The sequence below is a fragment of the Cetorhinus maximus genome, chromosome 18, assembly GCF_964194155.1.
Source record: "Cetorhinus maximus chromosome 18, sCetMax3.hap1.1, whole genome shotgun sequence".
Lineage (NCBI taxonomy): Eukaryota > Metazoa > Chordata > Chondrichthyes > Lamniformes > Cetorhinidae > Cetorhinus > Cetorhinus maximus.
In genome coordinates, this window is record NC_135896.1 from 80,711,650 (window position 1) to 80,728,066 (window position 16,417).

A 16,417-nucleotide genomic window follows, 5' to 3' on the forward strand; every position below is an offset into this window, starting at 1 on the left:
GTTGTACCTCACCTGAGAATACCTGATGGAGTGATTTAGAGGAAGCCTTAAGAGTGAGGCTAACCTGTATTATAATTGACCTAGACAGTTTAGAGGGAGATCAACTTTGCTTTTACCTTGTCCTATCTGGCCTAGGAGTTTTTGTTGGTACAGTATAGAGGGAGTTTTACTTTGTATCTAACCTGTGCTGCACCTGACCTGGGAGTCTGAATACTGACACTGGGGGTGATATTTAATGGCAGCAGGGGGTCTCACCTGCTGGCTAGATATCCCCTGCATTGCCTCTTTTAGGGAAGGCCTATCACATTAAGGCGCAGGGGAGCAGGGGGTTCGGCAGCCAGGGCGGGGGGTAGCTTCTAATGGGCCACCACCCCACTTGATGCCAGGTCCTTCAATCAGGAATTGGGTTCCTTTGAACGAGGAACCCCCTTGGGAGCCTGCAAGACACCCCACACAGGTTTGTTTGTAGTGCTGCCTGCATGGCGAGCCCCCACCCACATCTGGGTTAATACCAGTGGCGGCCAAATGAGGCCCTTAAGTGGGCTCTAACTGCCCACTTAAGGGTCTCAATTGGCGGGGGGGGGGGGGGCTCTGTCCACAGGCCTTCTCGCCACAGATTTAGTCAGGTTGGAGGCAGGAAGGTGGCTGGATCCCCACCCACCAGCCTCCCACCTGATTAAATGCCCTCCGCCACCAAACGCACCACGGAGCAGAGCATTAAGTTCCACCCAGTGTTTCTGAAAGGAAAGAAATGTTTTGTTTCCTAACAATAACACATTGATGAGCACAGGTTTTGGGGGGAACAAAGAGCTGTATGAAGTCATGATTTGTGGAGGAGGTTAGTGTTCTGACAGGGAAGCATGACATTCCCCACTGATGGACCCTGCTGTAATTCTACTATTTTCTTTCTCTGCAGGTCATCCTGACGAACCAGATCACAACAAGGCTGAATCAAAGTCGTGCTGCCTGCTCTGTGCCAGAGTCTGGTGCAGATGATTCACTTCTGCCTGAAGGTAATGGCCATCCCTTTCCATTAACGGATTATAGAAGCCTATTGCCAGCTGCAGTCAGTTGCCTCACAGGTCAATTCTTATTCAACGCCATTACTGCTCAAAAAAATAATGTTAAAATAAGAAAATGAGCTTGCATTTATATTGTGTCCTTCATGACCTCAGGATAACCCAAAACACTTCCCAATCAGTGAAGCATTTTTGAAATGTAGCCACTGTTGTAATGGAGGAAACGTGACTAATTCGCGCACAGCAAGGTCCCACAAACAGTCATGTGATAATGACCAGATAATCCACTTTAATGATGTTAGTTGGCTGTTAAAACTAAATTATACAGCACACGTAAGAAATAGGAGCAGGAGTAGGCTATTCGGCCCCTTGAATCTGCTCCTCTATTCAATTAGATCATGGATGATTTTCTACCTCAACGCCATTTTCCCGCACTATCCCCATATCCCTTGATATTTTTAAAATCTAGAAATCTGTCAATCTTTGTCTTGAAACATGCTGAAGGAATGAGCCTCCTTAGCCCTCTTGGGTAGAGAAATCCATAGCTTCACCATCCTCTGAGTGAAGAAATTCCTTCTCATCTCAATCCTAAATGAATAAACCTCTTATTCTGAGACTATGCCCCTTGGTTTTCGACCTCCCAAACCAGGGGAAACATTCTTTCTACGTCTACCCTGTCGAGCCCTGTTAAGAATTTTACATGTTTCAATGAAATCACCTCTCATTCCTCTAAACTCTAGTGAATACAGGCCCAGTCTCCTCAATCTCTCCTCATAGGACAATCCCCTCATCCCAGGAATCAGTCAGGTAAACTTTTGTTGCACTCCCTCAATGGCAAATATATCCTTCCGTGAGTAAGGAGGCCAAAACTGTACACAATACTCAAGGTGTGGCCTCACCAAGGCTCTATACAATTGCAGCAAGACTTCTTTACTGCTGTTTACAAATCCTCTTGCAATAAAGGCCAACACATCATCTGCCTTCCTAATTGCTTGCTGCACCTGCATGTTAGCTTTCAGTGACTCCTGAACAAGAACACCCAGGCCCCTTTGGACATCCACACTTCCCAACCTCTCACCACTTAAGAAATACTCTGCATTTCTGTTTTTCCTACCAAAGTGGATAACTCCATATTTTTCCACATTATGTTCCATCTGCCATGTTCTTGCCCACTCACTTAGCCTGTCTAAATCCCCTTGATGCTTGTGTGCATCCTCCTCACAATTACCACCTAGTTTTGTGTCAGCAGCAAACTTGGAATTTGGTCCTCACATCCAAATCATTGATATAGATTGTGAACAGCTGGTGCCCAAGCATTGATCCTTGTGGTACCCCACTAGTCACAACCTGCCAACCTGAGAATGACCTATTTATTCCTATTCTCTGTTTTCGGTCTGTTAACCAGTTCTCAATCCATGCTAGTATGTTATCCTCAATCCCATGTGCTCTAATTTTGCTTACTAACCTCCTGTGTGGGATCTTATGAAAAGCCTCTGAAAATCCAAATATACCACATCTACCAACCTCCCTTAACCTCCCTTATCTATTTTGCTAGTTCCATCCTAAAAAACTTCCAGGTCTGTCAACCATTATTTCCCTTTCATAAATCCATGTTGACTCTGCCAATCCTACCATTATTTTCCAAGTGTCAGTTATCACATCCTTTATAATAGATTCTAGCATTTTCCAATACTGATTATGAGCAAACTTAAAAAGTGGGTTTCCATTTGCTACCTTCCAATCTGCAGGAAATGTTCAAGAATCAATAGAATTTTGTAAGATGACCACCAGTGCTGTTAGGAAATAGAGATAGTTTAAGTAAGTTATGTTTGTATTTGTGTTAGGAATGAGTTTTCTAAGAACATGATTAATCCACTCTGGAGCCACAGATTAGATAGTTTTTCCATGTGCTGCTCTCTGTCTCCAGGTCCTCCTCTCTCCTGCTCTTTTAGGTGCTGCTGTCTGCCTCTTGGTCCTCCTCCCTCCCGCTCTTTTAGGTGTTGCTGTCTGTCTCTGGGTCCTCCTCTGGCCCATTCCACACAGAGGAGAACTCCTGCCTACTCTTCTTCCAATAATGCCATGGTATTTTTACATCTACCTCAAAAGGGTAGATGGGGACATGGTTTAAGATCACCTCTGAATGATGGTAGCTCCAACAGTGCAGCACTCCCTATGTTTTGGGGTCGTGAGCCTAAATTATGTCTAGAGTAGAATTCAATCCCCACAACTTTCTGACTCATATGCAAATGTGCTACCACTGAGCCATAGCTCCGCACAGAATATCCCTGCATAGAACATATATAACGGAACTTTTAATGCTCTTCTCTAGCTGTGAAGCGCCAACAACATGAGTGCTGAATGGCAATTTCAGATGCAGCAGCAGGCCTTTTAGGCTTTTCTGCTCATGACATTAATTGTCAAAGCAATTCTACTTCCTTAATACTTGCAGTGTGAATCTCTTGCTGGGGAAGTAAAGATAGGGGCTCAAATTTTTTAACTTCTCTGCCCATTTTCTCCCTTGCTATCACTAAAAGTTAGTGGACAGGTACAAAAAATAATTCAAAAGGCCAATGAGCCTTTATCTCAAGGTTGGCTGCAATATAAAGAGGTGGAATGTTGCAACTGTACTCAGAGCTCTGGTACAGAGCCCACCTAGAAAACTGCATTTAGTTTCTTATGCCTTAACCTCACAAAGGATGTATTGGCCTTGAAGCGGACACAGAGGCGATTTACCAGAATGATAGTGAGTTAAATGTGATAAAGTATGAGGAAGGTTGATTAAAGGCTGAATTTTTCTTTTCTTAAATATAGTAGATTAAGGGGTGATCGAATTGAGGTGCTTAAGACAATTGAAGGATTTGATAGGGTTGACAGAGAGAACCTATTTCCTCTGGGTGGGGGAATCCCAGAACAAAGGGTTATAACCTATTAGAGTTATAAATTAAATTAAATTAGGGTTATTCAGGGTGATGTCAGGAAGCACTTATAGAGTAGTGGAAATCTGGAACTCACTTCCCTAAAAATATTTTGAAGCTAGGGGTCAACGGAAAATTTCAAAATTGAGATTGATAGATTTTTGTTGGATAAGTTTATTAAAGGCTACATAATCAAGATATATAGATGCAGTTAAGATATATAGATATTTAAATAAGAAATTAGATTTTAAAAAGTGAGCTTTGGTGCTATAGAAAGTGAGTCTGGGGAATTAATATTAAAAAGTAAGGAGATAGCAGATTAATTGAACAGGTATTTTGCATAGGTCTTCACTATTGAGGATACAACTACATCCCAGAAATAGCTGTAAATCAGAAAATGGAAGGAAGGAAGTAACTGAGGAAATTTGCAATCACCAAAAAAGTGGTATTGAGCAAATTGTTGGAGCTGCGGGTTGACAAATCCCTGGGTCCTGATGGACTTCATCCTAGGGTCTTGAAAGAAGTGGCTATTGAGATAGTTGATGCATTGGTTTTAATTTTCCAAAGCTCCCTAGATTCGGGGAAGGTTCCATTAGATTGGAAAATAGCAAATGTAACTCCTTTATTCAAAAGGGAGGGAGACAGAAAGCAGGAAACTACAGTCCAGTTAGCTTAGCATCTGTAATAGGGAAAATTGGAAGCTATTACCAAAGATGTTATGACAGGGCACTTAGAAAAATTCAAGGCAATCAGGCAGAGTAAACATGGTGTGGTGAAAAGGAAATCATATTTAACCAAGTACTTGGAGTTCTTTGAAGGATTCATATAAAGGGGAACCGGTGGATGTACTGTACTTTGATTCCCAGAAGGCATTTGATAAGGTGCCACATCAAAGGTTATTGCAGAGAATAAAAGTTCATGGTATAAGGGGTAACATATTGACATGGATAGAAGATTGGCTAACTAACAGGAAACAGAGTAGGCATAAATGAGTCATTTTCTGGTTGGCGGGATGGAACAAGAGGTGTATCACAGGGGTCAGTGCTGGGGCCTCACCTTTTTATAATTTATACAAATGACTTGGATGAAGGCACCGAAGGTATGGTTGTTAAATTTGCTGGCGACACAAAGATAGGTAAAAAAGTAAGTTGTGAAGAAGACATAAGGAGGCCAAAAAGTGAGATAGGTAGGTTAAGTGAACGGGCAAAGATCTGGCAAATGGAGTATAACGTGGGAAAATGTGAAATTGTCCATTTTGGCAGGAAGATTGAAAAATAATCTTATTATCTAAATGGTGAGAGATTGCAGAGCTCTGAGATTCAGAGGGATCTGGGTGTCCTAATGTATGAGTCTCAAAAGGCTAGTATGCAGGTACAGCAAGTGATTAGGAAAGCTAATAGAATGTTATTGTTTATTGTGAGGGGAATTGATTACAAAAGTAAGGAAGTTATGCTTCAGTTATATAGGGCACTGGTGAGACCATATCAGGAGTACTGTGCACAGTTTTGGTCTCCTTATTTAAGGAAAGATGTAAATGCGCTAGAAGCAGTTCAGAGAAGATTTATTAGACTAATACTAGGAATGAGTAGGTTGCCTTATGAGGAAAGGTTGGACAGTTTAGGCTTGTATCCACTGGAATTTAGAAGCATAAGAGGGGGCTTGATTGAGTTCTTTAAGATCCTGAGGGGACTTGACAGAGCGGTTGTGGAGAGGATATTTCCCCTTGTGGGAGAATCTAGAACTAGGGGTCACTGTTTAAAAATAAGGGGTCGCTCATTTAAGACAGAGATAAAGAGAAACTTCTTCTCTCAGAGGATTGTGAGTCTTTCGAACTCTGTTGGTGTTCTTCACCTGTGACCTTCACAGCACACGCACACACACACACACCTGACTAGCACACAAAACTAGGGTTGCAGTTGGCTTTTTTAAACCCTTCCTTTTGTATTTTTGTACAACAAACATGTCTTTCACCCAGATCTGTTTTATTTTCAACTTAGTTCATGTTCACAGTCTGGGATGTAACTCAACAGGAGGTGGTTTCAGCTGAGTTGGTAATCATTTTCCATTATCTACGCAACCACTGGAGATTACAGTTCAGTTTGCATTGTACCTTTTCCTCTGTCTGAAGTAGACTGTGTGACACCTTTTAGGTGCGACATTCTGTTCTCTCTGAACTAGTTGGCCAAGTAATCCACCTTGAAATTTTCCAGCAAGTGGTCACCTTATAGTCTAGTCAGCTTTTGCTTGTATGTCTTTTTTTTTTAGAAGTTAAAAGTTCAATATATCTATAAGTAATTCAGGGATAGGATCCGTGGTCATGACAAAGGTTATCGGGGGGTAGGCAGGAATTTGGAGCGGAGGTTACAATCAGATCAGCCAATATCTTTTTGAATGACAAAGCAGGCTCGAGGGGCCGAGTAGTTTACTCCTGCTCCTAATTCGTATGTTCGTATGTTCAGCTGTTATCTAACTGAATGGCAGAATAAACTTGAGAGGCTGAATGACCTCCTCCAGTTCTTATATTGCTATGTTACTTGCTTGAAGGCACTGACTTGTGTTACGGCATGTATCCATACATGCCAGCGACTGTGAGTGCCAGTGTTGTTCACCGCAGATGAACAGATGGGCCTGATTCTACTCTCATCAGCCATTGCCTACCCCAGGTTTGTCGAACCTCTTCGTGCGAGCGGCCACATTTCAATTTTTTTTCTCACTCAAGGGGCCAAGGAGCAAATTTCGAAAAGATAAGATTTGGCGCAATATCAAGCATAAATTAAGGTATGAAGAAAAGAAACAACTTGCTGAGCAAAAATAAAGCAATGTCAAAGCAATAAATTGATAATTTAAAATAATGGGTAATTAATAAAGATTTAGAGTGCGAGAGGGTCAAATTGTGTTTTTCTGTCTCACTTTCAGTCTCAGGGTTCGCGTTCACCCTCACCCACACCCACCATGTGAGTTGGTGTGTTGGGGTGAGGGTGAGTGCGAACCCTGAGACTGGGAGTGAACCAAACTCTCTCTCACCCTCACACACGCACACACACACACACACGTGCACACTCTCGCTCACACACAAACACACACTCTTATTCTCACTCTCGCACACACACACATGCACACTCTTGATCACACATGCAAACTTTCACTCACACATGCACACTCTCACGCACAAACACACTCTCTCACTCACACATATACACCCTCTCATGCTCACACTCTCTGTAGCAGTTCAAGAAGGCAGCTCACCACCACCACCCTCTCAAGGGCAATTATGGATGGGCAATAAATGCTGGCCTGGCCAGCGATGCCCAAATCCCTACACCAGCAGCCAGATTCTTCTCCATCTCACCAGCAACCATTTTCTCTCCCCCTTCAGCAGCCAGTTTCTCTCTCCCCACTAGCAGCCAGTCTCTGCTTCCCCCATCAGCAACCAGTTTCTCTCTCCCCACTAGCAGCCAGACTCGTCTTCACCTCACCAGCAGCCAGCCTCTTCTCCCCCACCATTCACTTACCGACATTTTGAACATGGGATCCATGGACCAGATAGAGAGGCTTGGTGGGCCGGATAGTGGCCCATGGGCCACATGTTGGACACGCCTGCCCTAAACCTTCCGCAGGTCATGAGACGGCAATCAGGAGACCAAGTTCTGGCTGACAATCATTTCTCTAACCCAGGCGAGCTGAACCAAATGTAACATCTCAACTTTCTCCTCCCCAGCTACAATTGGTTAAACCACTGGAAACTGGATATTGAGCCTAAGTCAACCCAGTTAGTATTGTTCAGCTATGCACTGTGATAAACTACAGAGGTATTGAAATAAATAAGAAGAAAATTTCCATCCTTGCTCTCCTGAAAACACAAACTCCACCTGGCACACAGATCCCGGTGCCCTCTGTGTGTTGCCCAAGCCATTCATCAGGTATCACTGGCGCCAGAGGTTTGAGCACAAAATTAGACTAACATACCCAGTGCAGTACTGAGGCAGTGCTGCACAATTGGAGGTGTCATCCTTCAAATAAGATGTTAAACAAGCTCCCTCTCAGGTGACCATAAAAGATTGCAAGGCACTATTCAAAGAAGAGCAGGGGAGTTCTCCTTGGTGTTTTGAACAATATTTATTCTTCAACCCAAGGTCACCAAGTGTTACCTGATCATTTATCTCAATGCTGTTTGTGAGAGCTTGCTGTGTACAAATTGTTTCCTACTGTGACTATACTTCAAAAGTACTTCATTGGCTGTAAATTGCTTTGGGGCATCCTAAGATCATGAGCAGACAAGTCATGTATGCAATTTCTTTATTTCTTACCTGATCATTCATCAAAAGACAACACAACATGAGAAGGTTTCATGACCTTGCGTGTTCTTTCCGTGTGCACTTGGCTTTCAAAAACTGATGAATTATCTGACAAGGCACTTGTTTGCATAAAGGGATGTGTGAATCCAGGCTTTAGGCTGGTTAGAATAGACAGGCTGGGTTTGAGGCATTGCTCAGTTTCCATTTACTTAATACAAAAACAAAAATACCTGGAAAAACTCAGCAGGTCTGACAGCATCTACGGAGAGGAATACAGTTAACGTTTCGAGTCCAAATGACTCTGATAAAGAGTCATTTGGACTTGAAATGTTAACTGTATTCCTCTCCTCAGATGCTGTCAGACCTGCTGAGTTTTTCCAGGTATTTTTGTTTTTGTTTTGGATTTCCAGCATCCACAGTTTTTTGCTTTTATCCATTTACTTAATGTTCTGTCGGTGAGAGATTTACAGGTATTCAACCCCCACAAGTTTATAGGGCAAGAGCTTTGCTGAATCACCTTCTTGCAGTTTATCCTTACATTTCAGAAGTTACACAATTCATTTTGCTCCCATCTGGTGTTATGCAACCCATGTGTATCTCAGTATCAGCTGCTGTATATGTACAATACACACTGGGTAAAAGGGAACAATTCACTGTTGCCTGGTACTATATGGCTTATCTGTGTCTCAGTGTCAGCTCCCGTACATATGCAGTACACGCTGGGTAAAAGTGAACAATTCACTCGTGTCTGGTAAGACTCAATATCAGCTCTAGTACTCGCATCATTAACACAAACAAGCTGATTCACTTCTATCTGCGACGGTTCTAGAATGGAATGTTTAGTTGCTAGTCTGTAGGCTTTATAAACCTGGTCTGTCACTTAACTTCAGGCAGCAACTTTTTTTTAAATCACAAGTTGCTTGTCAGGCTCAGAAATCCCTGCTGAAAGACAGAAATGCTCTGCTCCAGGGATTAAGGCAGCCCTCTCACTTCCAGCACTCCTCTCCCATCAGGACTCATTGTGAAGTCTGTGTTTCTTTTTGTAACTTAGTATTTTTCATCTCCTACATATACACCGTGCGTGTGTGTGTGTGTTTTTTTCAGCTCCTGGACACGGTGTTCATCTGGACCCATGGACACGGTAAATTGGGTGAGTCTCAACCCACAGTAACAGAGGAGCTGACCCAACTAAATCCCACACGATGAAAAGTTGCACAAACCCAACTCTAAGTGAGGTTTCAAGGCCTGTTTACCACCAATTCCATATGTGTGGAATTAACCAAGCCGGTCCCGTTTGACCTGAAATTCTGGTTCGCATCCTCAATAACCTTAAATTTAGTGACAAAAGATCAATCATTCTAGACAACAACAGGTGTTGAAAGATCTCCCAGGTATGTGACTGGAGAACTTTTGTTAATTGCAGTGGCTGATCTGATATCTGACCTGACCATGTGTGATTTGTCCATTCTCTCCCTAATCCCCAGTGCAATCCACACGTTGTGGTTTAGTAGTTTACAGTGATTGCTAGGCAATTTGTGTCGGTGTCGTGTGTTACATAGAGGGAGCTGAAATGTTATCAATAAAGCTTCAATGCTTTAAATGCCTGCGTAACAACTTGATGACTGGAAGCATTGGGTGGATGGAGGGAATCTGGAAGTCATAGATCATCTGTTGCAGTGCAAGCTGATGTTGCTGGTAGATACGTTAGCCGCTGAAATCGGAGCTCCTATCTGAGGTTGACATGAATGCTCGCAGAATAACTTTACAGCAGGGATGATTGTAAACCAGTCTAGCAATGAAAATTACAAATCAACAAGCAGAGTGGAGTCGCCCAGAAGGAAGAATTCTGTGCCCCATCTCTGGCCTCTTGGCCCTCTCCCAGAGGATGGAATTTCACCCAGGTGAAAGATGTTTCTCACGGAAGAGCTGATTGGGGGAGGGAGCTGACAGCTTTTGGGCCAAGAACTGTTCAGTTGTGGAGGGCGATGTAAATGTGAACATAAATTAGGGCAAAGGATTATTTGTCCTGCTCCTTAATGATTCTTTTTATTCATTCACAGGATGTGGGTTTTGCTGGCTGGGCCAGCATTTATTGCCCATACCTAGTTGCCCTTGAGAAGTTGGTGGTTAGCTGCCTCCTTGAACCGCTGCAGTCCTTGTGCTGTAGGTACACCCACTGCAGTGCGCACTGAAAGTACTGCTACAACATTTTGTTTGTCAGTTAAGAAGTAGAATCATTGCTGTAAGGACTTCAAGCTCACCTCTTATTAAACCATCAGATGGACCATCTTGCAATGCGGTCAGTGTTGGATAAGCTGCTTCAGGCCACAACAATGTTGATATATATAGGCAAAAGTAAAAGAGGACCGAGTGAAGAATGGGGAAGCATGTGATCACTGAATATAGTCTGACACTCACTATATTGGTGACAGGCTTAATAACTGTCACCCCAAATGGAGCATTCGTTGTCCCAGATTTCACCCTGGGACATTTAATCATCATCTGCCTCCACATTTAATCACCCTCACCCTCCACATTTAGCTCTGTTCTCCCACCAATTCCTCTCCATGTAACCCCTGTCCTCCTGCACAATAAGATGCAATACTAACTTGAAGATATTCTCTGGGGGTGACTTGAAACTTGAAATTCTTGAGCCACTAAATCAGATAGCAGTGCAGGTGATAAGCCTAAAAATTGGTGTGTTTGTATTTCCATTGTGACTTCCATTGTCCAACGATACTTCAGTATTACTAGAGCCTGCTCCTGCTTCTGGCCTCCCACTGAAAATAGCACTCACCATTTGCTGTAACCTAACAGTTCTTATTCACAACCACCTATCTTGCCCCCATGCCCCATGGCTAATAATATATAGATACGCGTTTACGTGGCACTTTTCATGACCAGTGGACGTCTCAAAGTGCCAATGAAGTACTTTTGAAGTATGTCACTGTTGTAATTTAGGAGGCATGGCAGCTAATTTGCACTCAGCCAGCTCCCAAAAACAGCAATGTGATAATGACCAGGTAACCTGTCTTGTTTTGTGATGTTAACTGAGTGATAAATATTGGCCAGGACACTGGGGAGAACTCCCCTGCCCTTCTTTGAAAGAGAAGGCAGATGGGGCCTTAATTGGTTTAACACCCCATCTGAAATACAGCAGTTCCGACAGTGGAGTGCTTACTCAGTACTGCATGTGAGTGTCAAGCTTGATTTTTGTGCTCAAGCCCTGGAGTGGGATTTGAACGTACAAACTTGTGATTCAGAGGCGTGCGTGCTACCTACTGAGGCACGGCTGCTAATTTCTCATGCAAATATATGTAAATATTGCACCTCTGTCCTCCTGTCTCCTTTGTGAATTTCTTCAATCCAATCTGTCCAGGTTCCAGTGAAGGAACGTGTGAGAGAGCAATATATAGAAGATGAGATAATGTGCTTTGTGATACCGAGGGTCTAGTTTAAGCCCTGTCAGGGACTCCACCCAATTTATTAATCTCCTGTGAGAGGTGAACAAGGAGGAGAGAATTTCTCTGCCCTATCTCTAAAACTTCCTTCAACCCTCAAGATATTAATCACTCCACCACTGGCAGCCATGCCCTGAGCTCTGGAATTCTCTCCCTAAACCTCTCTCTCCTTCTGTGAGATATTCCTTTAAAACTACCTCTGGAGCCAAGCTTTTGGTCACTTGTGCTAATATCTCCTTCTGCAGCTCTATGTCAGATTTTGTCTGATAATGCTCCTGTTGGGACGTTTCACTATTTTAAAGATGCTATATAAATGCAAATTGTTGTTGAATTATCTATCTCCCACTGTAGATAATTCACTCAAACTTCCACAATCGCTATCATTACAGGCTGAATTAATTAGCCCTGATTGATGGTATTCCACAGCTCCTGTTCCCTAGCTCCCTGCAATGCTGGAGTCACTGCATTTAGTACAGTGGTAGATTTATGCAATGAAGCTTCAGTGCTATGTTTCTTCCTATGTCTCTCTGCTCCCATGGTAGTTAGTCCCACTGGCTCCAGTAAATGTTCCTTAGCCATTCACCATTTGTGAACCTAGATAGCATGTGACTGCACTGGCATCACAGCGAAGCTTAACTGGTCCTCACCCAACACAGATGGGGTTATAGTGAACTCCTGCTGACACTCATTCCACCCCATCCAGCCTCCATCAAGGATAAAGTTCGAACTCCCTACCAACTGGAAATAGTTAACCAGGCACAGAGGAACTGGCTGTAATGGTCCACGTGGCTCACTTCCACACTACTCATGACTGCTACCTTAATGAGTTATCTGGCACTGTTTCAGCTGTGGTTTAAGGGATAGCACTCTTGCCTTTGAGTCCAAAAGTGGTGAGTTCAAGTCCTGCTCCAGAGATTTGAGCACAAAATCTAGTTTGAATTCCAGCGCAGTACTGAAGGAATGTTGCACTTTCAAATAAAACATTAAAATGGAGGCCCTGTCTACCCTCCCTCAGATGTAAAAGATCCCATGGTACTATTTTAAAAGACTGGTATTCTCCTCGGCCTCCTGGCCAACATTTATCCAACAACAACAGCTCAGTATATAAAATACCCCCCCAGACCCTCCAAAAATATCCCTTGGTCAACATCTGTAAAACAGATTATTTGGTCATTATCACATTTCTATTTGTGGAATCTTGCTGTGCACAAATTGGCTGTCTTGTTTCTTACATTACAACAGTGACTACATTTCAAAAGTACTTCATTGACTGTAAAGCGCTTGCAGCTTCCTGAGGTCACATAGAAATTTAATGCTTTCTTTTTCATATGTCTTATGCTAAGATCCTCCAGGCCCAGCTAGTACAGTTTGTGGGGATGTTGTCACTTGTCACAGGGTGGCCTCTTGTGTCCGTACCCTAGAATGGCTTTCACTGTTTGCAGACTGTCTTCCTTGGCTCCTTTCTTAGGTCCAGCTGTGTTAACCGATTCAGCTGTTCTGGTTTCCAGGGCAAGGTTTACATCAAACATGTTTATGTTGCTAACCCAAAACACTCATTGCTACATTTAACAGTGGTTTTGAAATATTTCGTTTAGCAGTTGTGTCATCAGACTGGACTGATCCCACTCTTCCAACAGAGAACAGTGTGATTCAGGGCTCCGACTGGGATGATCCCACGCTCCCAATAGAGAACAGTGTGATTCAGGGCTTCGACTGGAGTGTTTCCACTCCTAGTAGAGAGCTGAGCGATTTAGGGCCCTGATTGGAGTGTGGGATGGAATGATCCCAGCGAATCCCAACTACAGGATGGAGTGATCCTGGCAATCCCTGGCTAGATGATGGAGTGATCCTGTCATCCTCAGCTATGGGATTGAGTGATCCCAGCGGTCCCCAGCTGCAGTATGGAATGATCCTAGTGATCCCCAGCTATGGGATGGAATGACCCTGGTGACCTGCAATCCCCAGCTATGGGGTGTAATGATCCCACACTACAAGGCCATTGACCTAACTAAATAGTATTTTCAGTAACTTTCAAGCTCCCTGCACACACAAAAATGTGCCTTGGGGCATTTTATTGTATATAAGTCACTTTATAAATGCCAGTTGTTGTTGTTGATGTAGTTAGCCCTCAAGACTCTTATTGAGAAGTTTAATTTGGGATTTTTCTAATAATTGGCATGGTTTGGAAAATGTAGGATGGTTAATCTGACTTCTGGGTCCAAACATCCCATGACTCTCACTTCTGCTTCCAAAATCTAACACTACCTGTCGAATGAAAAACAAAGGATTTTCAGAACATCAAATTTGTCTGACTCAGTACCAGGGCCTGTTGTGTGAGAGGCGGAGTTAGTAAGGCTGGCATGTGTGGGTGTCAGAGGCTGTGGTGAGAATGAAAAGTAATGTACCTGTTCTCACTAAAAGATGTTGGAAACACTTTATGAAATGTGCCAGTATTTATCTGAAAGCTCTGTGTTAGTAGATCTAAGAGCTATGGTTCGGCACCAGTTAAATGAAGCTGATCCCCATGTTAACTTTGCAGACTCAGGAGGTGTGCAACTTTGCAATAGCACTGGTGCCAATACTGCCTGCTTTCCACTAACCTTGGATAATGGGTGCAACATGCAGAGAGTTCAAACTGATCATGTTTAGTATGAAGTACAATCAACCCAGCAGGGGTCCAACCTTTAATAGGTTAGAATTATTTATTAACCTAACTTAGATTTTTTTGTTTTGTTTCTGCTTGGAATTTTATTACGAATGTACAAAAGGTAGGTTGTGAATTTGTTCTTTCCCTGGACTTAGTTTGAACTAAAATTGGCTCTTCCCAGGAACCCACTCCAGAATCATCTTTGGATTACAGCACCACATACCGAACACTTTGCAAGGAGGGATGAGGAGGTCAAGTGAAAGACGAGAAAGGTTAAAGCTGAATGGACAAGGGAAAGCCAGAGAAATAGGGCATTGAAGCAGGTCAAAGATGACAGCAGATGCTGCAGAGGAACAAGGGATGTCATCACTGAAAGATCAGTTGCTGTTGGGAGTAAGGAACAAGGAGGGAGAGGGACAGAAAGTGAGGAACAAGTGGAGTTTGAGTGTCCAAAGTGATGAACAAGCTGAGTTCCAGTGTCCAAAGTGAGCAATGATCTCACTCACTGAATTAGGAAGTGAGGAACAAGTGGCATTCGAATAGCATGAGGAAGAAACAGGCAGAGTTTGACTGTCCAGAGTGAGGAACAAATGGAGTTCAAGTGTGCAGAGTGAGGAACGTGTGGAGTTTGAGTTTCCAGAGTGAGGAACAAGCGGTGAATGAGAAGAGTTCGAGTGTCGGGGAATAGGGAACTAGCAGAGCTTGAATGTCTGGAGTGAGGAATAAGCAGAGTTCGAGCGATGGTGGAGTGAGGAACAAGTAGAACTCAAGTGTCCACAGAACATAACATGAGAACATATGAAATAAGAGCAGGAGTAGGCCATTCGGCCTCTCAACTTTGTTCCACCATTCAATAAGATTATGGATGATCTGACCGTGGCCTTAACTCCATTTCCAGCCTGCTACACATAACCCTCGACAATGAAAAATCTGTCTAACTCAGCTTTGAATATGCTTAATGAGCCAGTCTCTACTCTTCACTAGGGAAGAGAATTCCAGACACAAGCAAATCTCTAAGAGGAGATTCCTCTTCGCCTTAAATGGGAGACCCCTTATTTTGAAACTGTGCCACCCCACTTCCCCCATGAGAGGAAAAATCCTCTCAGCATAAACCCTGTCAAGCCCCCTTAGAATCTTGTATGTTTCAATAAGATCACCTCTCATTCTTCTAAGCTCCAAATGAGTATAGACCCAACCTGCTCAACTTCTCCTTAGTAGACAACCTCTTCATCCCAGGAATCAGCCTAGTGAACCTTTCTCCGAGCTACTTCCAATGCAAATATGCCCCTCCTTAAATAGGGTGACCAAAACTGTACATAATATGGTCTCGCAAATGCTCTATACAGTAGTAGCAAGACTTCCTGACTTTTATACTCCATCCCACTTGCAATAAAGGTCAATATTCCATTTGCCTTCCTAATTACTTGTTGTATCTGCATGCTAACTTTTTGTGATTAAAGTACAAAGACACCCAGGTCCCTCTGTATCTCAGCATTCTGCAATCTCTGTCTTTTTAAATAATATTCTACTTTTCTATTCTTCCTGCCAAAGTGGGCAAAGTCAGATTTTCCCACATTATACTCCATCTGCCAATTTTCCCCACCCACTAATCCTATCTATATCCCTTTGCATAGAGTCTTTGGGAAAAATTTTCCCCCCACTGGGAGGGAAGTGCAGGAGCGGGCGTGGGTGGGCTCGCCTCCGATCGGCGCCCTCGGTCGGGGGTGCACCACCACTTTACATGGGCCAGCCAATTAAGGCTATGCACTCGCTGTGCGGGCGGGTGGGGGGGATTCCCTCAGCCGGGAGTGCGCTCTTTCGCGCACATGCGCGAAAGAGGTCACAGATCTCCCTGAAGCTAAGTGCTGCCTCAGGGAGATCGGCTCAGAATTAAAATTTTTAATACAAATGATAAAAAAAATTTCGCTGACAAGACCCCTCATGTGATACTGTCACATGAGTTGGGACATGTCCATAACTTTTATTGAAAGATTGGATAAAAATTTAAATGCCCTCATGAAACCTCATCCCGCCCGTGGATGAGATTTCATGCTTTTTACGAAGCCCGCCAGGGCTTCCG

The 16,417-nt window shown here is 43.4% G+C and overlaps 1 protein-coding gene across 9 annotated transcripts in view; it reads left to right on the forward strand.

Moving 5' to 3' along the window:
• The window catches only part of rad51b (RAD51 paralog B), a 542,458-nt gene that overhangs the window by 323,039 nt on the left and 203,002 nt on the right, over window positions 1-16,417 (forward strand). For 6 of the 9 annotated variants that reach the window (XM_078563054.1, XM_078563047.1, XM_078563056.1 and 3 more), the window contains one exon: window positions 917-1,082. In XM_078563054.1, coding sequence (XP_078419180.1) covers window positions 917-1,082 — 166 coding nt within the window. The remainder of the gene's footprint in view (window positions 1-916; window positions 1,083-16,417) is intronic. The other 3 variants (XM_078563052.1, XM_078563051.1, XM_078563053.1) reach the window with 1 other exon arrangement.